The following is a 22581-nucleotide window of genomic DNA, read 5'->3' as shown; positions in this document are numbered from 1 at the left end:
CTACTCTATCAAAGTAGTTTTACATATTGAACTGATTTAAGTGAATTTTTCTTCCTGTAATGCTTTTGAAATGATTGCATAAATTGTAATGAGATGTTTTATTTTGGTAACCTACTTGTACTAGCTCACTTACGTAGATCAACAGTTATCAATATGGAGCTAAATCAGGGAAAACACTCTAAAACCGTTGTATTTCAATTATTAAGCAATGAGGCTATTAGGCCTCTCTAGTATCATGTTTCACATGTTCACCCACGGGATGATATAATTATGAGAGATATTGATCTGGTTCAGCAAAGGGTTCACTTGCAGCCGGACACCAGCAGAGGACGCTGTGGCTCAAATGATAATTTGCGACAGTTGTTTCGTCTTGACGGCTGATGATGACATGTCAACAACAAACATGGCGAACAGCAGCAACTACTGGGAAGGTACATTTTGTTTCAGCATTTATTTTATAAAAACTGTCCAAATGTACGTCTGTTATTGTTTTTAACCGAGTAAGGTCAGACACATTCAACATGTTTCGTGAGACGTAACGATAATAAACTTTGTATTCGACTCGTAATTTTTCTTTAAGCTAACGTAAAACAGTTAGCTTCTTTGCGTCGAACTTTAACAGTTTACGTTATTAAGCTCTTTTAACTTATTTAATTGTTTTCGATAAGTTTTACGCAATGATTGCATTGTTAGCTTTGTTGTTACTGTACCTTTCTTGTTTGGAATATTGAAGAGCTTGATTACACATTCATTTCTAGTAATAAAAAAAAGAACGTGTTCTTTAACAGTAAAAACTGATGATAAGTGTAGCTACTTCCTTCAGCTGCTTAACTTTCTTACAGAGGTTTGTTTAACTTAGCTTGTTGTTTGACGCTTTGCTACCACTTTGCAGACAAAAAGTAACAAGTAGCAATAAATGAAAAACAACTTCATTCAAACTTTTATACAAACAAAAGTCAAGTATCGTCCGCAGTAAAAACAAAAGTTGTTGTTGTTACTTCTTAATCCCATTTGTACCTAAACACCATACAATCAGAAAGACAAATGACATTCAGAGGGGTCTAAAGTGTTGACATCTGTTACAGACATACTTTGTGTCTAACGCAATCATTCTGTTTTTTCTCTTTAAAATGTCTTGGTTGCAAATGTGTATATTTTTAAGATCCGATTTTTGTTGTAGTTTCCTGTTTAATGCCTCCAATCTTGTCCACTTCATGTTGCCCATTTTCCTATTTTCAAACAGAAACTTTTGGTCATGTATGAAATGTCTTAGTCCATGATAAGATGTTTGTCTTGAGGGTGTTTTTCCCTGTTTTTTCATCCAGATTTGCGTAAACAGGCCAGACAGTTGGAGAATGAGCTGGATCTCAAGCTGGTCTCCTTCAGTAAACTCTGCACCAGCTACAGCAGCAGCAGCAGCAAGGACCAGAGGACAAGAGACAGCAGGTCGACTAAAAAAGCCTCAGTTTATGTTAACAATTTGAATGTACTATAACTAGCCTTGGATATAGAAATGAATAGAATTGTGTTCACTTGTCTAATAGTTAACTGAGTTTCTTTATAGTTTGAATGACAGACTGTATTTTTTTTACTTGAACTTGTAGTTTATTATCCTTTCCTTTTCCTTCTTAAATCAGGTCTGATTCTGTCGGCTCGTCTCAAGACAATATGCTCGTGGCTATGACCACTGAGCTGGAGCAGCTATTGGCCAATGTAAGTCAAATATCACACATATATGTGGGGATATAGGGTCTTCTTCAGAAGCAGTCGCTAAATGCTCAAGCCCCCGGAGGGAGTTGATGCGACCCCGAAAATAATATTAACAATGTTTATTAATAAAAAAGAAATGTAGCAGCCAAATCTGATTGTGTCATCCTGTAATTTTATATCCTGCAAGAACTACAGTTTATATTTGGATTGCAAACTACATCAGAATTGAGGTTTATGCATATTATTATACATTCATGTTAACTTCGAAATTCATTTACTGTAGTACTCCCTATTTTTAATTTAGCCAAGTTATTCAAATACTACTGAGTTGTTTAAGATCGCTTACTGCCAAAAATGTATGTTCTTATGGCTCCTTGCTTTTATTGTTATCCTTTTGTTTGGCAGCTTTCAGCAGTCAATGACAAGATGGCAGAGTACACAAATACTCCGGGAGTTGTATCACATAACGCAGCGCTGATGCACACCTTACAGAGACACAGAGACATCTTACAGGTAAATGCAATTACTTCTCTTTCTTGTATTTGGTATTTTCTCAGGCCGAAAAGTGTTTCTGGTGCAAATGTAAATATTTTTAAATGTTTCTTTGTTTTGTGGGGGAAACATTTGTGTAATCATATTACATTTTTGGCTTTATTTTTTCTTTTGTTTTATCCCACAGGACTATACTCATGAATTCCACAAAACCAAAAGCAACTTCTTCAGTTTGCGGGAGCGAGAGGACCTGCTAGGCTCTGTTCACAGAGACATTGAGTAAGAACCTTTTGACAATAAAAAATACTATGTGTGTGTGTATATGCTATGACCTCTATTAGTTTCACTGGCTGTCATTGACTCATTTCTTCCTTGAGCAGTAGTCAACTCTGCCCTGTTGAAATATGAGCTTTATTTTAAATTTCCTGACATTAATCTGTCAGAATTATTGACTGTAAGTATCACTCTGATAATGTATTTCAATAGCTTGTAGGACACAAAGAAAACCAGTGAATATTTTTGCCATTTTTGCAAAACAACTTTAACCATCAATTGATTCTAAAAAATGTTTTCCAGATCAATTAAACTGGTCATTCTCTCTAAATGCAATCAATATGTTGTTTAAAAATGCTTTAATCAGACCTAGTTAAAACTATGTCAAATGTAATTCAGACGTTTCATGAATATAAATGAAAAATGTGTCTTTTTTTTTGGGGGGGGGGGGGGGGGGTATTCAAATCTATGGTATTTGTATCTTTAAATATTATTCAATTAGTTTATTCCTTTTTTTTTATCTGGCTCTCCTAAATATCCCAAATTACTTATTTTCCTTCCTTCCCTGTTGCCCTCCTGCTCTGTAGACGTTTGTTATGTTATTCTCAACCAGGAGGAGGCAGAAAAGTCCAGTTTGTTGTTCAATTCCCCCACCCTTGGATAATTTCCATCCTTTCTATCACTTTCATCCTCTAATGAGAGGAACCTCCTCTTATTGTCTCCTTCTTCTCTCTGTCTCTCTCTGTATATCTTCTCTCCCTCTCTTTTTCTCAGGGGATATGTTTCCTAAGTGCCTTCTACAGTAAATCAAACCACAAGGCTTTCATTCAACCCAAACGGAGGCAGAGTGGTTACATATGGCGAGGCTGATACAGAGAAATGCTTTATCAGGAATAGAGTGAGCATCAGTGAGAGAAAGACAGCCGTACAGAAAGGAAAGGAGGGGAGACACTTTCCTGATCTGATGTTGACTGATTACAGCTCTGATAAGAATCGATTTTAATTATTCTTATGGAGGTCAGGTGTATAGAGGAACAGTGCGGAGAGGGGGGGGAGCAGAAAAGCAAAGGGATGATGAATTGGTGATCTAAATAGGGATCATGTATTCAGTCCAAATAGGGAGGGGATGATGTAAATAAGAGATTGATGAGTTGTGGGTTATCAGAGCTAATCACTTAAAAGCCTTAAAGCAGGAAGTACATAATCAGCATCAAGTCATCACTTAATAGGAGTGAGTGAAACAACGCCGAGAAGCAAAGATGGAGGAGAAACTTGTTTCTTACTTCAAATGTTAGCCAACTGCCAAGCTTTTAAATGGGTAAATGTATAAAACCCTTCACATATGAGGGATTATGAGATTAACACTCATTGCCTGCTTTATATGAACTGTCTACTAATCAACATGTTGATGACTTTGTGTTTTCAGACCAAAGTTTTAAGCATCATTGACCCCCTCAGGATGAATTGTCAGAACTTTGGTGCTTTTTAAAAATCATTAAGTCATCATTCAGTGTCCATCACTCTTTGTTTACTTTCTCAGGTCCTACAAGAGCAGCACAGGAGTGAATAACAGGAGGACTGAACTCTTCCTGAAGGAACATGAACATCTCCGAAAGTAAGAGATTTAAAAATGTACTTAGAAACACTGGAACATTGAGCCTAGGGCTACAGCCAAGATCCCTCCTTCATTACTTAAAGTATCCTCCATTTAATTTGAGTGATTCCTCAAAACTTGACATGTGTGGCGTTGTATTGCGTGATAAAACTGCATACTTTAGAGTGGGATTTTATTGTCACAAGCCCCGAGGCACACCTGTGTATTAATGATAGTGTTTAATCAGTATGTTGATATCCCACACATGTCCGGGTTGATGGTTTAAGTTACCAAATACTAACCTACATTGATTTGACCAAATTTGTGCTCATAATTTGAGAGAAATGTACCTTTTGTGCAATAAAAATGTAAGCTAAGTCCTTGCTCAAAGTTTCCCATGTTCCCAGCGCTCATCTTTTAAACAAAGAGAAAAGGTGATACGTTTCCTATGATAAAAAATAATGCAGACTATATTTGAGCTGCGTGGGTCATGATTTATTAAATTGCCATTCCATAAGGGAGAAAAAAAGCAATTGAAAAAGGAATGAGGGAAAGATAGATTAGATTAAAACCTACATTGATCATAAACAGCTGATGCATTAACAGAAAATACCAGCAGACACTAACACGCCCTCTAAGGACACATTAAAACTGAGTCCTGTGCCACCAGTAAATCTGTGCTCTTACTCGGCTCATGTGAAAGCTGTTCCCTGAACCAATTGATCCTGGGTTGTTACCAACAGTAACATTAATGACAGTGCCAATTTGTCTGCGATTCGTCCTGTTGAAATACCAGGAACGTAAGAGATTGGAAACAGTAAATCCTGCTCCGATATGTGCTGTAATAACCTCTGAAACATGAGTAATGATTTAAAAATAAACCACCCATTGGCCACAGCCTTAGAGAAAGATAACCCTGCTGTCACAGTGCAGTCATTCCTTCTCCGATGTGCTCAGTGTGATCCCGAAACACACAGGGATATTTTCTCCAATATCCCCTGGAGAGGAAAGACGTCAGAAAGGACTATGTTATGAAACCCTTTAGATACTTTACTCTATATACTCAGATAAAAGTGCACTGGAAAGCCTTGCGTGCAGAAATTGAACCCTGGTTCGTGCAGTAGATCCATATTTGAACGATTTTGCGATACGAGACTTGATATTGTCTTTAGATTTTGGATATCATAGTATCGCTTGTGATTCATTTTCCTCATTTTAAAGACTGCATTCCAGTAAAGTGGTTTCATTTCCTGTAATCACCGGACTGTTCTATTATTTGCCTTTACCCGCTTTGTCAATAAATCCACATTTTGATTAGTTATCAAAATTCTTATTGTGAAAATATGGTGGATATCAATTTTTTTTTTTCTTCATTTTATTCATATTGCCCCGTCCTAATTGAACCGACCTTCAACATTGAACTCATTCTCACACATTTTTCCACTCTTCTATTGCCCAATTTGGTGAGCCCGTTAAAATGTTAGCCTCATATTCCTGTTCTGAGCTGACAGGAGTGGCCCCCGGTCTTCTGCTGCTGTGGCCCATCTGCTTCAAGGTTCCGCGTGTTGTGCGCACGCAGAACACTTCTGAATACCTTGGTTGTAATGAGTGGTTATTTGAGTAACTTTGCCTTTTGATCCTCTAGAACCAGTCTGGCCATCCTCCTCTAGCATAAACAAGGCATTTTGGCCTAGAGAGCTGCTGCTCACTGGATATGTTTTCTCTTTTTCAGACAATTCTCTGTAAACCCTAGAGATGGGAGTGCGTGAAATTCCCAGTAGATCAGCAGTTTCTGAAATACTCAGACAGGCCACTCTGGCACCCACAACCATGTCATGTTCAAAGTCACTTAAATCACCTTTCTTGCCCATTCCTTCTGCTCTGTTTGAACTTCACCAGGTCCTCTTGACCATGTCTACATGCCTAAATGCATTGAGTTGCTGCCATGTGATTGGCTGACGAGATATTTGCGTTAACGAGCAGTTGAAGAGGTGTACCTAATATAGTGGCCAATGATCTCTCCCTGATTGTGCTGGTGTGTTCACAGTTAAATAATTAGCTCTTGACTAAAAATCCAAGAGTAAAAGTTTAGACCCTGACCACAACAGACCAGAAGGGTTTCCCACGTGCTGCCAACAAAATGTAATTGTTTTCACAGCAAGCATGTTTAAACATTTTAACATCCCTCTTGTAAAGAACAATACAGACAAACACCCAGCCTACTGTCAGACTCAGACAGGTAAACATCTGAAGCACATGATGTCTTAAATGGTTTTGAAGCTTTAAACTTCCAATAGTTGCAAAAGTCAATCAAGCCACACCGGTGATCAGACCACTTTGTGAAGTAGGAAAGTAGTTACATGCAGATAAGTAGTAGCTTGTAACGAAAGAGAAGATTAAAGGGGAACAAAGAAGGCCATCTGCAGAGAATAGAAAGCGGAGGAGAGCATCAGACAGATAGTGGGAGAGATAGATGGATAGATGAGGAGGAAGTATGAAGCACAGTATTGATTTTCGGTCTCCAGTGGAGTCGGCCAGGATGCACGCTGCTGACCTTATATGGTCAGGCTCAGCTCTGACTGAACACTTCATTGTTCTCCCCGTCACTTATCCCAGCAGCTAATGGCCGCTGATGTAAACCTTCTGTGTGAGTTCAGTGTCCGCTCCTCTGTACGCACCTAAAAACAAATAACACCATATCCTGTTACAGTCTACACTATGTGTTCATGGCACTTTAAGGTGGCATCATTCAGATTACTCCTCTGATGGGTTGAAGGTAATTCAGAGAGAGTTTGTGGAGATACAGTAATCATTCCGAGTCAGCGTGAGGTGTGGGCTTTGTTTAGACCTTTTATTATTCTCATTGAGTCAAGTTTCACTTTGCTTACATGTTAAGTTTTGTAGTTAACACGGGAAAGTAAATGATTCTCCTACTTTGTTGTTTACTGTGAAAACACAATGCTAATGCATGCAAACTTAGTTCTATAATTTAGATCGGCTTGGATTGAAGCTTGTATTTTACCAATCACATTCTGACTTTCCCAAATACCCTCCATTAACCAGCACTTTTCTCACAGGATTTGCAGGAAGTGCTCCTTTTATGATACTAGACTCTAAGGGACGTGTGGTTTCATAGCATGGGCTTTCACTGAATCCTGTTTTATGACTGAGTTTATATAATATGTAAAGAATGTCTTGTTTTAAAGTGATGGACAGCCAAAGATTCCCGTAATTGTGGAAGTATTTATATGATTTTAGGTGTTGTTGTTGTTTTGTATATAACTATAAAAGAACGTTTTTCAGTCGATTTGATTTGACTTTTTTCTTTTTCCTCTTCTTTTCCTGTTTACAGCTCAGATAGTCTTATTGACAATGCAATAAGGTAAGCTTTATTGTCCTGTTCACTGTCCTCCCTTATTCTTCTTTCACTCATTCAATTTAGTCTCTCTCACACACACACACACACACACACACACACACACACACACACACACACACACACACACACATGGACAGTAAGGAGGAGAAAACCTGTTTTTATTCACGCACGCAACGCACGCACGCACGCACGCACGCACACGCACTAGAGCAGAACATCCTGTCTACTCTTTAGCTCCTCAGCTGAAACATTTAACTGTGCTGTGAAGACGGATGTGTGCATCTTTTCCAATCAACTAATCCCTCATGGTTTCTTCTTCTCCCTACCAGTATCGCCATGGCTACCAAAGAGAACATCACATTTCAGCGTGGGATGTTGAAGTCCATTCAAACCAGGGTCACAACTTTGGCCAGTATCCTTTAATCGTTTCGATCATGTGTCCTCCTTTTTCTTTCACCTGATGTTCTTGACTTAGTTTTCCATCTAAAGCTGGTATGACTTACACCATTAAGCTCCATTTACCCCTCCTCCTATTAGTGTTGGGAGCACCGCTGATGTTTTTTCCCTGCTGCTTTACTGTCTCTAACTTACTGCGAGAGAGGAAAGGCCGAGTTTGAACTTAATTATCATCCTTCACCACACTTCCCCGCCTCTCAGATCGCTTCCCCACCATCAACAGTCTCATCCAGAAAATCAATTTGCGCAAGAGGCGGGACTCTTTAATTCTGGGTGGGGTGATCGGCATCTGCACCATACTCCTGTTGCTCTACACTTTCCACTGATCTGCTGACGGACCATTGCTTTCTTAAAGAAAAATATCCATTGCATTTTAAATGTTTTCATAACGCTATTTCCTACGCTAAAACATCAGTTTAACAAGTCTTAATTGAAATTAGTCAACTCTCAGTTTAGAGTTTATTTATTTTTGAAATTATAAATAATTATATATTGCTGCTTCTATCCTGTTGTAATTTTAACTCTTGTATGAAGTCCTATTTTACCTTGTGTACTGTTAACGTCATACTTCTTTATAAAGTATTGGCGGCACTTATAAAATAAAGGTGATGAGCTCACTTTCAAGGTTGTCATGCTCGTTCAAGTTTATTTCCGACATGCACAGTTAACCAGTCATACAGTATAAATGTATAAACATCAACATCAGAGTGCAAATAACAGTGCATACAGGGAGAGCAGCCCCGTTCATATCTTGCAGTATATTGTAAACGTAACGAAGTGTAGGCATCAATTTATCATATAGCACGCAAAGCAAGGTATCACACTATGGCTGCAGCAGGACGTTGTCGTGATAAACGTACATTTGTTGCATGTAAACAGTGTATGAAATCAGTATATACATCCTCCCTCAGTTGGTCCGTACTGTGTTGTAAATGTTAAGAGAGCAGGCAGTTACAGACTAGAGGTGCACTGATGCATTTCTTCTTTAATTAATCTTACACCACATATAAATTGTATTTTTATGTGTTACCTTTGTTAATGATGACGGTCTTCTTAGTCCTATTTATCAATGCCATTTTTTTAATAAGCAAATGCAGTTATTAAGTACCTCAGTGCACCAGTAGTTTGGACTATGAGCAGTTGCACTTTCTCCACAGCATGTGCTGTCTGATGATCCGACAACACTATCTGTGTGCAGCCTTCGTTTTCCTAACTTTTTTCCTGAGTTTGTGGGGTTAGTTATGAGACATGTGCGGCTGTAAAAAGAGAAACAGCCTGCAACCTATTTCCTTCTTCTTTCTCTCGTCCATAGCAGAAAAAAGCAATATGTTTTACATAGTCTTTTCAGCTTGTTTTCAACAGATTTTGTGCTTTTTACATTTTCAAAACGTTCCTCCTCCTCCTCCTCCTCCACCACTCTTCTGTGGAAATTTGAGATCAGATGAAGTTAAATGTGACTCCGTCCATCCCACAGTTTATTTCTGGAACTCTGAGAATCAGAGAAAAGTCAAATTAAGATACACATCCTTACACTCACAGCCTTTTTGAATGATTGTTGTATTGCTTCCATACCTAATGTAAACACTATGAAGATGATGACAGCCACACCCAGCAGCATCGCCAGACAGCTAACAGCATAGACAGCCGTCCATACTTCCTTGCTCCTTCTAAATCTCCTGTATGGAGAACAGACCTCGACTAATGGAGAAAGAAAGGAAGAGAGTAATACATAATTTATTATTTAAACTCAACAGACAAAAAAAACAAACAAACACCTGTAGTGTTGAAAACTGTTTTAGGAATAAACCCAAACATCTGAAACACAGACATAAAAGTATAATCCTCTACATTGTGATATTTGGAAGTTAATTGTAAATGTAACTTACCACATTTGCATACCACAAGGCACATATGTTGAGCGGCACGGCGGGGCAGAAGCACGACAGCACGGCGAGCCAGAGGTAACTCGGGGGTGCGGACCCGGACGGCAACAGGGAGGGCAGCGGGTTCAGGCTGAGCCGGGACAGGGACTTGGGTGGGGCCGCCAGATACCCGATGGAGCCCGACTTTAGCGGTGATCTGTGCCCATTCTGGTCCGCATCCAGGGACCGGACGCTGCCTCTGATGTTGAGGGAGAATGAGTCGGACGGTTTGACGTTGCTCTGCCCGGTGGGCTCGGTGGTCCCGGTGCTCAGGAGCTTCTCCGTGTCCTGGAAGTCGGTCGGATTGGAAACCTCCCTCTCGCCAAGGGCGCTTTTCCCAAAGGCTGCGTCCGTGTTGATAGCCATCACTGAAAGATGAGAAGTCTCCAAGTCTTTGTCCGACCGAGGCGCTGTCCTGTAAATTGAGATGCTGAGCAGTCGTCCTTCAAATCTTCTCCATTTGGGCTCATTAGACTAAATCTTACAAATTCAGAAAGTCTAATATATTTAAAGCAACCTACTTAATTAAGCAGTCTAACTCCATCAAAAATTCTTATTGCAGAGCGAGATGTTATAGTTGTCTTGACTCCCTCTGCCGTTTAGTTGGCGGTGAGCGTCTGGAGGCGCGCCTTGCTTTTCTACCCCCCCCCCCCCCCCCCCTTTCACATTATGTGGTGAGGTATTACCGCATCCCTTATATCTTCACAGCGCACACCGAGTGTCCGAAGCCTACTTATGCGCCAGGCTAGGCTTGTGACAATGCAAAAACATCAATTAAACCTCGTTTGAAGAGAACACGCGCGGTGCGCAAAAGCTTTCCATTTACGCGCGAAGCGAGCTTCAGCTGTATCAGCATGAGGGACGCGGCACAGGGTGTGTGAGGCAGAGCGAGATGAACAGAGTGAGGTGGATCCTGTGAAAAACATGCACGCCCTGCTGACTCTGGTCCTCATGTTAAGGTACATTCTGCCATTTCACATCGTTTAACTTGTCTTGGGTAACTTTACTTTACAGGACCGTCTTTTCTGTTGATAATAACGACACACATGATCACATTTACTCTTACTTTACATATAATACTTATTTATCTTACTGTTTCTTTACATTTAAATATCAGTGGAGGAGGTAGAAGAAGCACTGTGAGAAAAAAAGTCCTGCATTTAAAAGAAGTCTCTAAAGAAATATACTAGCCCAAATATACTTAGTGTATCAAAGTGAATGTGTTAGTCATTTAAGGTAGTCAAACATTTAAAATATTCACCTCTCAAATTGTGTGAAGTATGAATTAAAACTGTAAAGGAAATGCTTAATCGCAATTAGTTGTAATGTAATTAATTTTGAAGTCTATATACTTACATATTCCAACATTGGAAATCGATTAATCATTTCAGATTATTTAATTACCCAACGGAGTTGAAGCTACAGATGAATGCATCGGTTTCAATTATGATATAAATGATTGCATCACCGGCTAATAACACCTTTTTTTAATAAAGTACCTTTATTAACATAAAATCTGAACACGTGTTCCAAAACCTATTCCAATATTTGACAATTACAGTTGTATTTGTCCATCATGAAGTGTTTATCTACCACACCATAACATTCTCTATCAAGTGTTATGTTCAGTTTTGGGAATTACCATGCCACCTAGTGGTGATCTAGGGAAACTCAACCAAAACACTAGGTTTAAATGTGCATCAACACTCCAATTTCAGATTATTTTACTTAGCAGATATCTGTCATTGTAAAGTCCTAATAGTCTGTGTTAATTTAATATTTCTAGTTCTAACTGATAAATGTTGAAATGTGTTTTTTATTTTTTTATTAGTGCAAACCAACAAAGCTCCATGTTATCTATGGAGAACATTTCTGGATTGACTGTGCACTACAAAGTTACAGCTTAAATTCAACATAAATAACAATAGGATGTTTTATATTAGATTAAGGACAAATAATTGAAAGAAGTTGTTTTATTAAACCAAAGTAGCAGTAATAAAGTAAGTCAATAGACCTAAATAAATAAAAATCTTTGCAGTTATGAATATTATTTTTGAAAGCTTTCTCCTTACTTCCCTCAATCTGTTTTGGTAGTTTGTGAAGGGCTCCATTGAAGCAAAAGGGGGATGGAGGTCAGATGTTAAGAGTGTGATTTTTCCCGTCTGGTTTCACATTTTATATGTAAAAAGCAATCTAAATGTATTCTCAAAATACTAAAATGTCAGCTTGTTGAGTTGCTAATGTGAAAATCAACACCACTTTCAGAAGTTATAGAAAACCTGAGGACGGTTTTACATTAAAAGAGCAATTCAATTGACTTTTTCTTGCTCCGCTTTAATGGGTTCACCAGGGACTAAAAAGTTAAAAGGAATAGTGTGTCACATTTTTGCATACATTTATTGGCGCCCTTTTATTTTCTGTGGGTTATTTTTTGACAGGAGAGCCTTGAGTGCTGCTCTGCATTTGTTTATAGTGTGCAGTAGTGTAGAGAAAAATCAAACTGAAGTCTGAGAAAATATTTCTTCCTTTATTTTGAAAAAAACCAAACACATAGACACAATGTAGGCAGGCAGGTTTTTTGAAAGAAAGACTAAAAGTGAATAATTCTGTATTCTGTCAGTAAAATACACATTATAATAAACACTGTTATAGTTTATCAGGTTTTTCTAGGAAAAAGATGAGAAATAAACATTCTGTGTTGCGTAAATTGAAATAAAACCTTACATGTGATAAACACAGGATTATGAACAATGCTGGATAAAATCTCTTCGGTATTAAGTCACGCCTGCCTGCTAAGCGTGTGAAACAGAAACACCGCCTTCCTCTGTCCTCTTCCCAGCAACCCCCGTCCACTTCCTCTTCTTGATTCATCCGGGGCAGGGCTGACCAGAGCAGTTCTTCAGCTGGCAGCTTTAGCATGTGTACGAGAACATAAAGCTTGCCAGTGAAGAACTGCTCTGTGTCAGCTATTAGGGGCCAGGGGTGAGGGGGAGCTGGGAGTCAGCCAGAGAGCGTGAGAGTTGCCTGGAGTGATGGACAGCTTTGCTTTAAAAATGGCACAGAGAGCGACTCCTTCCCGTTCCCTCGTCTGTTTTAGGTGCATATTCCTGCAGAGAAAAGAAGAGAACATTTTAGCTTCTCCTCTAAACTGCTCCAGTAGCGTGGGTATGAGGTGGCCTGCAGCCAGTCACACTCGTACAGTGGGTGCAGTGGAGCCGTGTGCGATCAGATGTGAGTAAGTGGGTGAAATGAGCGGAGATGAACGAAGGACTAGGAAGATGCACATGAGATCATGCTTCAGATTACCAGGAGGGATACACACATTGGCTGCTTGGCTCTGCACGTTAGAAATTGCCACAAGATATTCTTAAATATTCTCTTAGTTATGATGCTCAAAATCACAGACTGGCCTCTTTTTTTAGTTTCCGTGGTTACAAAGAATAAGAGCGATTCGATGAAGAGGAGTAACAGCCACCGCATGAAAGCATAGATCTTGAAATCCTTTCAGAAGTCATGAGAGCCATTTTTTTTTTAGTCAAGTAAATCTTTGGGTGTTTCCCAGAGAGAAACCCTGAAGCTTCCCCTAATATGTTTTCTGCATGTTGCCATGCTTTATAGTGTAGTTTTGCTTAATTGCAAATTTACATGAGGAAAAAGTAGAACGAAAAGAGTATAAACTTAACATCTTAGCTGCATTTCTGTTTTAGGCAGCAACTCCAACTGAAATAAAAATCAACCTGATCACAAACATACATTTCAATAAGTTTCCAAATGAAAACCACTTTATGTTTACTTATCCCATCTGCTGTACTTGCTACATGCTGTACGGATTAGCAATTGCTAGCATGCCTGACCCACTTAACCCAGATACTGAATATTATAAACCTTTACGTGTTCAAAATCAGCACGTTAAGCATGTGTGAGAATGTTAGCATGATGACTTTAGCATTTAGCTTAAAGCACCACTGTGTCTAGAACAGCCTCACAGAGCTTCTAGCATGACTGTAAATGTTATATTCTTTGGTTTTTTATCTTTTTTAGTCGCAACCAGCTGCTTTGCATGGAGGTAAAGCTTTTGAGGTTGTGTGTGAACGCATGAATGTTTCACAGCTATTGCAAATGTGTCCTTGTACTTTTCATATCCTGTCTTGACTGTTTATCTTATCGTCTGCGCTCATATTGTTTTCACTGAATCGCAACAGTAATTGAGCCTACTGACCATGGATAAAGGGCCATGCATTTGCAGTTTTACAAACCCATTCCTAGGACAAATCTCAACAAGCTAAAGCAGACTGTGCTTTTCTTGCCTTGACAGAATATATTGCGGGGACGTTTAGGATCTTGAGATATCGAGGAGTTGCTCCACTTTTTTGGTTGACGATGGGTAACACATGCTGTGCATTCCTGCAGTAAGGAGAACCAGAATAATCTATAATCTCAGGTATTTCAGTGACCCCGCTGCCTTTAGACTGTGCACAGCGGGGGGGAGGGTCAACCAGACTTATGAAAATTTTACAGACCTTGCTGCAGGGACAAAATCCTTTTATCTCACTTATTGTTTGATTTTAAACTTCAGAAACATCTGGAGAGGGCCAGCGTGTCATCGGTCTTCAGATATAACCAATCAATATGGCTTCTGCATAGTTGTATTGGAAAACACTAATAAGATCTGCATTCACCTTCTGGCTAATTTATCTCCGTAACAAATGTCAGTGTCAGCATGCAGAGGCCTGTCGTAACTTGTGACTTACGCACTCTCAAAAAAAGTTTAATACTGTTGTCTGTTTTAAAATCACTTAAAGAAATCTACAAATGCTGTGGCAGATATGTTTCTTATCAAAGCAAGGAGTTAGAAATCTTCAGCTGTTTGGTTATTAATTGGTCAAGTAACTGATTACTGGACTACAAAATGGCGGCCATTTCTTCTAAAGAAAGTTGCGGTTAGGTTCCTTCCTGTATCTACTTTCAGTCAGAGCTGAGGCTTGTTAGCTGAATGTGCTTCTAACTCTTAAAGGGCCTTTTTAAAACCAGCCTGTTAACTTGTTAAGGCTCCACTTCTTAAGGCCGTCTGGGGCATGATTGCTGCTTTACTGATATAAGAGAACCTCAACCCCCCATGGTATCTTTTTTCATTAGTTAGGTTTTTACGTAAGATTAAACATACTTTGGCACTTTAACTTGGCTGTTGGCATGCACTTTGAGCTGCTTTTGGATAGATGCCCACCTTGTGCGCACAGCAAAAATAAAGAAATATTCCTGGTTTGCCTCAAATTTCTTGGGCGGTGCCGATATATGAAAAAAGAAATGTAGACCTACATATAAATGTAATCCTTGAACTATAAAATTGTTTACAACAATTAAAATTCATGTTATATAGAGTAATACGTATCTTTCTGTGACTCTAAAAAGGTTCAGTCATTAGTTTTAAAAGGTACATTTAGAAATGGATTTCTACCGCTGAGAGCACCATGATTTGCACCTGCTATCTCCCCGTCTCAAGGTCCAATTCACAAAAGATAGATAAATGGCTATTAGCCCTGATCTTTGTGCTTGTACTGTTTTGCAATGAGGCTCATTTGCATAGAAAGGGGCAAATGATGCACTAACTCTGAATATTATTTAATATAACCATGTCCAAATTCCATATGTTCACCAAGATGCTGCTAAATGGCAGCACATTGGGTGGAGCATAATTCACTCTTTGTAGTTACTTTGATAGTTACAGTTTATTTTTGTGTATGTGTGTTTATCTGCCACAAAAGGACAATTCATTTTGTGAATTCACTCGAGAGTCTAGTCATGCTGGCACCTCTGAGGCTGTCTTAGACACAGCCATACTATAAACTAAATGCTAAATCGAGCCTTGAGATTGTTAACATGCAGGTATGAGCATGCTAACATCTGCTAGATAGCATTAAACACAAAATAGAGTTGAGGTATAAGGTTTGTCTTAACTGTTGTTGTTATTTAATCATAAGCCAAAATATTGGACAACAATTTGTCAGGCCATGGTCATTACAAATAAAAAAATAACTGATTAAACATATTTGTTTCAGCTTACATTGCAAAATAAGGCTGTCATTTGTCAGTATCATAAAAAGGGACTCACCACCCTCCTCCCCCACACAGGCCTGCACACACACTCCCAGCAGGGTTGGCCTGAATGAAGTCAGGGAGGAGGACGTACAGTACAAGTCCTCAGGCCACACACACATAACTCAACTATGGCTGCCACAACCTCTAACTGAATAAAGTTATTTGTTCCATAGCGTGCCACTCCTTCCGCAAACAGTGACTCTGTATCTTTACACTCACAAAGACGTGCAGTGTTGACCCCTGACTCTTAAGCTGTGCCCCTTTTCCTCATTTCTCTTCTTTTTGTGTCTCTCCTGCCTCTCTCGCTCAGTCAGAGCAGACTGTCCTGCATTCTTCACATTCCAGCTGCGTATGTTAGAAATTCCATCCCGCTGCTGTGGCTGGCCTCGCACACTCCTCCTTTTCCATCCCTCTCTCGATCTACCCATCTACATCTGGTCTGCACTGGACGAGGCAGACGTGGCTTCACTGTCAGGTTCACCCTCACCTCACCTCCGCCTTTTTCTCCTACTCATTCTCTCTCTGGTTTTATCCGAGCAAGGAAGTCTGACTGAGCCACATGACGCCCAGTGTGTAAGGCCTTGAGACAGGCTTTCATACACGGTCCAAGAAGAGATAACACACAGTCTCATACACAAAAGACTGGGCTTATCTGGGACGTGCATTCCCTACCACACCTGGAAGGACAGGGGGAAAACACACTGGAGTTTGTGTGTAAACAGGAGGCTGAGGGAACCATTTACAAGGAGGAATTACTGTTATATATGGAAAAAGATAAATAATAAAACCAAACAGGAGGAAGCCTGCTTCTGAAGTAAGGGAATAGAAAATGAAGAATGGCGTTATGGTAAAGAGTGGGTCAAACGTCCTTCCATAATGCAAGCCCACTCATTTGACCTTTTCATATTTAGGGTCGTGATCCTATTGTGCTAGAGTCCAATATTAGGTGACGACATAAGCCATGGGCTGGCCGTCAACGATAAATCTGCACAAGAGAATGTGTGAAGACTTTTAAAATTAAATGAAAAGAGTTGCATCAAGAAATGTTTTATTACATATATCACTCCAGGTGCATTCCTCTGCTGTGGGTGTGGCTCAGTTGGCGAGAGTTCACTGCCCCAGATTGTAGTCTGCAGTATAGACTGATCATTTTGGGGCTGGGAATTGGGACAAAGACAGGGAAAGGGCGGTGGCTTTGGCAACACACTGATCATAGTGCAGATCCTCTTCTTATGTTCTGCTGCTGGCTGTTTGCAGGACTTTAAAGGCGATCTGACTTTAACCCTGAGATTTGTACAAATAAAGGGTGCGGGTTCTTTAACTTAATAAGAGAAATAGCTGAATTCCATTCTGAATTCATGACGCCCTGGGAGATGGCTATGTGCGGTATGAGGCCTGTAAGCCTGTCCTCAGGCAGTCTGTGGCATTTTGTTTGAAAGGACTGGATTGCTTTTTCTCTAAATGAACCTACATAACACATCCCTTCTTGCCCCATCCTCCCTTGACAAGGCACGCAATAGGAATGAAGGGTGTAGCCCAAGTTGAGCAAGATGGCTTCACTTCTGCAAATGTAGGCAGAAAGAAAAAGGGTAGGGAAGGTTGCTTTTTCCCTGAAAACAACCCATGTAGACTCCATGAGTTGCTGTTTAACTGACACCCTATAATCACCTTGTGAATGTGATCCTCATTGACAGGGTGGCTTATGTCACACTCTGGGTTGCAATGGCACAAATGCAGCTCGTGACACAGCCTATTGCGCATTCCTACCGGCACACTGAACTCTAGCTGCACAATTATGTAAGACAGGCTCCATCGATGTAGGCTACACTACAGTAAGCTTTCCCCTCCCAGAAAAAGACTGTTCATAGAAGTGTGAAAGACTACAAAAAATATTATATAAGTGTACTTGAGACTTGGAGGCCTAAATAGTTTGGTACGTCATCTGCTTTAAAGTGTTTAACTGGTCCTACAAATCTACAGAAATACACTTTGTGTCTTTCACTTGAAGACAGATCTTCCAGATGACTGCTTCCAGATTTCCGAGAAATGACTCGGCAGTAGTTATCTTCCTGATTTTTACCTATCCTATACTTAGGCTTTTTCCTTGGCCTGCAAATTTGAATTGGCTTTGAATGCCGACACTTTTTGTCAGATTTGTATTGCATAAATGCAGACATCCCAGCCTGTTATAGCCTGTAAATCCTACATTTGACAGTTAAGTGCTCACAAATGACATGATTAATACTCTTGAGGCTTGAGTACAAGTTGATGTTGTTTTAAATAACATGATGGTCATGACACACAATAGACCTAAACATCATATAAAGTCACATTTGTAAATCTTTAGCTCTGACAACATGATGTGTGCGTTCCTTTGTTGGCTTTTCTGTTCCATATTTTTGACACAATTCTGACTTTTTAGCATATTTCAATCAGCCATGTATTACATTCTGATGCAGATGTAATATATGCAACACTTTAAGAAAACCTCAGATGTGGATTAAGCTTCTGTGTAGGAGCTTGGAGGTTGTGATCACATTTATAGGTTGCCAAATCTCTGTCAGTGGGCCTGGACGATATGATCCACATGACACACATACAGGCCTTCAGCCATAACTCCTATAAGATCAAACCTATATCCTCGACGATCCTACGACGGAACATGTCAGCAGAAAGCTACCGCTGGGAATCAGAAATCAGAGCTAGAGAAGTGAATATTACTTGAAAAAGGTTAAGGATTGGTTTCCCAGTTGTCGTTTAAACGCAAAGTGGGTCATGAAGTCGCCACACGCTAAATCAGGTTGACGGGAAGAAGCGTTTAGTTAGCAGAAACACACAGACAGACTCACAGTCAGAAACACGCCCCACCTTGACCACCGGCCCTGGCTCCTGCTGCCCGGACAAACCCTCTGCACGGTCGGGCGGAGTTCAGCCTGCCTCCCCCTCTGCTCCGGCGGAGTCCCGAAGCTCCAGGAGGGTGTGTCGTTGTCTCTCTGTCTGTTTTACCTCCACGATTTACAACGGGTTTATATATCTGCTGGTGTTGAGCCTACTTTTCCTTGCAGCGCAGCAGCAGTGGAGGACTCGGCGCAGGACTTCAGCCCCTTTTACACAACTCTCTCTCTCTCTCTCTCTCTCTCTCTCTCTCTCTCTCTCTCTCTCTCTATCGCTCTCTCTCTCTCTATCGCTCTCTCTCTCTCTATCGCTCTCTCTCTTGCTCTCTCTCACACACACACGCACACACACCCGGCTTCCCACTCTGATCAGCTGGCAGCGTAATGACGTAACAGCGACGGGAACCGGACGTCAGAATCTGCACGAATCTGACGTGTACACGCCCATGAGGCAGCAGATTGACCTGTTAGTAATATGTCACGCACATAAAGACGTAAAGCGAGTCATTATTGTCATTTCAGCACTTTTTGTGTGCATTGGTCCTAAAACTAGAATCATGTAGCCATGTTAGGACTAAATAAAATCATGTAATGTCCACGCCAAAAAGATTCAGGCCGAGTTTTTTCACAGAGAAACTTAAAAGGTTAAACCAGTTAAACCTGGCACAGCAGAAGTTAGTCTGTACATGGCCTCCAGAGACATCAGCAGGTCAAGATGTTACTCTCTCTCTCAGACTTCAGACTTTATATTTATAATCTATGTCTCAGACAGTCTCACAATAAGGACCATAAGGTCAGTCACCTTTTTAATGCCTCCCTCTCTCCTGTGAACCTGCGCTCCTGCAGCTTTAAGGTTGCTGCACTTTGAGAAGCTTCTTGTCCACAGTCACCTGACACACTGAGCACACAAAGCAAATCCTCACAAGACCAAACACATTAGCTCATTTTCCTTCCTCTGCCTGTTTTATAAAACCTTTATGTATTTTCTTTCCACTAAATGTATTAGATTTTGAATATGATATGGTGAAAAACCACTGACCGGACTATTGTTTCTGTGAAAATGGCAATTACTCAGTGTTCACTCTACTGCTGGTAACCTTTATTGCCTGATGATTCAGCCATAGTTTCCTTTTTGAGGCCTGTGTGGAGGTGGCAGTCATTATGAATCAGCGAGTCTTATTATAACAGTAATTTTATGTAGGATCAGAATTGAAAATGAAGGAAAGGCAATTCACAATGACACTCACAGTGTTGGTATCCCGATCTTATGGCCTGTAAAAATAACTTTTTATTGTCTGCTGTATACAGACTTTAGATTTTTTTTGTCATTAACTCAGCAGTCAGATAGTTGGTTAGGGTTTAAATGGTTTAAATCTTTGTTTCTAATTAGGGGCTGTACATATACCCTACACTGCCTTTGTTATGTAACTTCAGAAAAGTAACAGTTTTGGCATTTTAAGGGTGCAATAATCATCCTCTTTTGCTCTGTTATGGTTTCAGTATTGTGATGATAGTTGGAGCACAATCAAATACAAAATAGGACACAACAGGAGTTTTTTTTTTTTCTTTTGGCAACAATGACTAAGGACCCCCTTTGTTTGGGCAGAGCGCATACTGTTTTAAACATCTTGCTCTGTCACTGGACTCATGGTACTTATTCAGCAAAAGAATAAGCTACCACATTAGTTGCACAATAACCTGCTTCACCATGTAATATGATCTAAGTGCACAAAACTGTATGTCACAACTTTTAGAGTGCCTGAAAGTATACTAGTAATGTTAATCCCCCTTCTGTAAAATATTCACACTAATTTGATTGAGATTTCTAAGGCTTTAATTGCTCACAAACAAACACTTACTTGGCATGTTTGCAAACACTGTTTGGTTGCCAGTGGACTTTCTGCAGCTTAAGATTTGTTTGTATAATGATAGAGATGCGTGCGAGTAACATCTTCCCCCACCCAACGTCCGTGGCATACAAAGGGGCATGGTTCATAACACATAACAACTGTGGATCAAAGGTTGTGTAAAAAATGTAAGATGTCCTTTTTGTTCGTCTGAAAAGTTAACATTTTGTCTGTACAAATATGAATTTCCTATAGCTTTTTTACATCCTGTCAGCCAGCTCTGTCACTTTTAAGGGGGTCTTTAAAAACCCACATGTGATATGTCTGCATCTCACTGTGAACTTTGGCACCAATGCACTGATAAATATTGCGTGTCCTCTCTGACTCAGCACCATGATGTATCTGCCTTCTTCCTCCTGTGGGTCTTACTGGAAGAGCTCAGATATGTGGGGAGGAAATGCAGAAGCAGGACCGACTTGTTTGAGGTCAGAGATTCAGACTATTTTATGGTACTGGTGGGTGTTTGTTTTAATTGCAAACAGAACATAGCATTCAAGTTTAGCCCTCATATCATAAGAAACTTTATTTTTTGTGCAGAAAGGGTTTGTGCGTACAAGGGTCACATTCTTCAGCTTAATACATTTAGCATGTTGTTTCTGTGTGAACATGCATGTGACTGAGTACTGAGGAAGCAGTGGGGGACTAGATTCAATGGGACAGGAATAGGATGGAAACTCCCTGTGAAATACCAGACTGCGTGCTTTGGATGTTGTGAGAGGCACATATGAAAGCCCCATGCAGTGATTCAAAAGGAAATGGTTTCACAGTGCTTTGTTGATTAGATACACACATAAGCACATAGTTTTCTTTCACTTTTGTGTATTGTGTATTAAATGTACTTTAACGTCGCTTTCATGATTTGTTTTTATTCAACTTTGGATGATGTGGCTCCTTGTTTGCAAAAAAGTTAGCATGTAGTGAAGTACCCCAAATATTTTCAGCTGCTGTGTTGGTTTTCCCAAAACATTTCTATCTTAAAACAGCTCTACACTACCTGCTGAGCAGCAAGGATCAAACAGACACAGTGAGTGGCCTGCTGGACATCAGGATGTAGCATTTAGCAGCTAAAGGGACAGATACTTTCATAGCAAGTTGGTTTTGTGAGTTTTGGATTTAGTTAAACGAGGTTACTAGAAAGATTAGCAAATGAATGATAATATTGCTCCTGATATCTGCTTAATGTGTTCATTGAAAACTCTTAACACGTTTGTTGTAAAAGCTTGTTTTTGCTGCACCCAAGTGGCCAAATGATTAGTTATTGCATGTTCAGTTACAGTCAATATGACCAGCATGACATGACATGCTACACAACCTGAAAATATTCATATCTCTCGCATCTGGTTTGAAAATGGTCTCTTCCTTGGTATTTATTATTGTGGTTTCAGCTAAAGGCCAGCTATTTCTGTCCTGCTCACTCAAATAACTCATTCATGTCTGAAATATCTTTCCAAAGGCTTAAAATAGTTTATACCAACAGGTCTCACACTGCACTGGTGTCATCCAAAGATCATGTGTTGTACTTGTACCGATATTTTATTACTAAAACAGGTGATTGTTTTTGTTTGGATTGACCTTTAGTGTCAACAGTGTCTGTTCAATTATCTCATAAACGAATAATGATCTACCAAAGATGAGTTAATCATGAGGTAACTTGACGGGCCTATGTGACTTCGTGGCGCAACGGTAGCGCGTCTGACTCCAGATCAGAAGGTTGCGTGTTCAAATCACGTCGGGGTCAATTCTTTCGTTGGTCTCTGATCTTAGGAAATGTCATTCAATGGACATTTCTATTACTATTCCCTTTGATGCTTACCTTAGAGGCTAGGAGGAAATTGAGGCTTTTTTACTAATTTAATAT

At 39.9% G+C, this 22581-nt stretch overlaps 2 protein-coding genes, 1 long non-coding RNA gene and 1 other non-coding gene across 4 annotated transcripts; 2 read left to right on the top strand and 2 right to left on the bottom strand.

The window, feature by feature from the left end:
- Positions 1 to 311: 311 nt before the first annotated feature.
- Positions 312 to 8528, top strand: LOC134872631 (Golgi SNAP receptor complex member 1-like). The gene is made up of 9 exons (XM_063896013.1): positions 312 to 431; positions 1326 to 1446; positions 1638 to 1713; positions 2116 to 2223; positions 2390 to 2481; positions 4016 to 4090; positions 7422 to 7451; positions 7778 to 7860; positions 8106 to 8528. Exons 1-9 carry the CDS (start codon positions 344 to 346, stop codon positions 8228 to 8230), a joined length of 798 nt encoding a protein of 265 aa, XP_063752083.1. The 5' UTR covers positions 312 to 343; the 3' UTR covers positions 8231 to 8528.
- Positions 8529 to 8538: 10 nt separating this feature from the next.
- Positions 8539 to 10397, bottom strand: LOC134872632 (trafficking regulator of GLUT4 1-like). Its single transcript, XM_063896014.1, has 3 exons — positions 9791 to 10397; positions 9477 to 9602; positions 8539 to 9393 (listed from the first exon to the last, which is right to left on the bottom strand). Exons 1-2 carry the CDS (start codon positions 10190 to 10192, stop codon positions 9489 to 9491), a joined length of 516 nt encoding a protein of 171 aa, XP_063752084.1. The 5' UTR covers positions 10193 to 10397; the 3' UTR covers positions 8539 to 9393; positions 9477 to 9488.
- Positions 10398 to 12332: 1935 nt separating this feature from the next.
- On the bottom strand, positions 12333 to 18982 carry LOC134872523 (uncharacterized). Its single transcript, XR_010166811.1, has 2 exons — positions 18791 to 18982; positions 12333 to 12933 (listed from the first exon to the last, which is right to left on the bottom strand). It is a non-coding gene; the product is annotated as an uncharacterized LOC134872523 (long non-coding RNA).
- A 3407-nt stretch (positions 18983 to 22389) lies between these two features.
- trnaw-cca (transfer RNA tryptophan (anticodon CCA)) lies at positions 22390 to 22461 on the top strand. The gene has a single exon. It is a non-coding gene; the product is annotated as a tRNA-Trp (tRNA).
- Positions 22462 to 22581: the final 120 nt, after the last annotated feature.

Source organism: Eleginops maclovinus, chromosome 11 (genome assembly GCF_036324505.1).
Source record: "Eleginops maclovinus isolate JMC-PN-2008 ecotype Puerto Natales chromosome 11, JC_Emac_rtc_rv5, whole genome shotgun sequence".
Lineage (NCBI taxonomy): Eukaryota > Metazoa > Chordata > Actinopteri > Perciformes > Eleginopidae > Eleginops > Eleginops maclovinus.
Note: the sequence above shows the minus strand (reverse complement) of the source record. Positions and strands in the feature narration are given on the sequence as shown.

Coding starts and splice junctions, on each gene's coding strand:
- LOC134872631 (XM_063896013.1), top strand. CDS start 344: ATGATAATTTGCGACAGTTGTTTCGTCTTGACGGCTGATGATGACATG. Junction 2,224..2,389: donor GACACAGAGACATCTTACAG/GTAAATGCAATT, acceptor TTTATCCCACAG/GACTATACTCATGAATTCCA. Junction 2,482..4,015: donor TCTGTTCACAGAGACATTGA/GTAAGAACCTTT, acceptor TTACTTTCTCAG/GTCCTACAAGAGCAGCACAG.
- LOC134872632 (XM_063896014.1), bottom strand. CDS start 10,192: ATGGCTATCAACACGGACGCAGCCTTTGGGAAAAGCGCCCTTGGCGAG. Junction 9,603..9,790: donor CCTTGTGGTATGCAAATGTG/GTAAGTTACATT, acceptor TTTCTCCATTAG/TCGAGGTCTGTTCTCCATAC.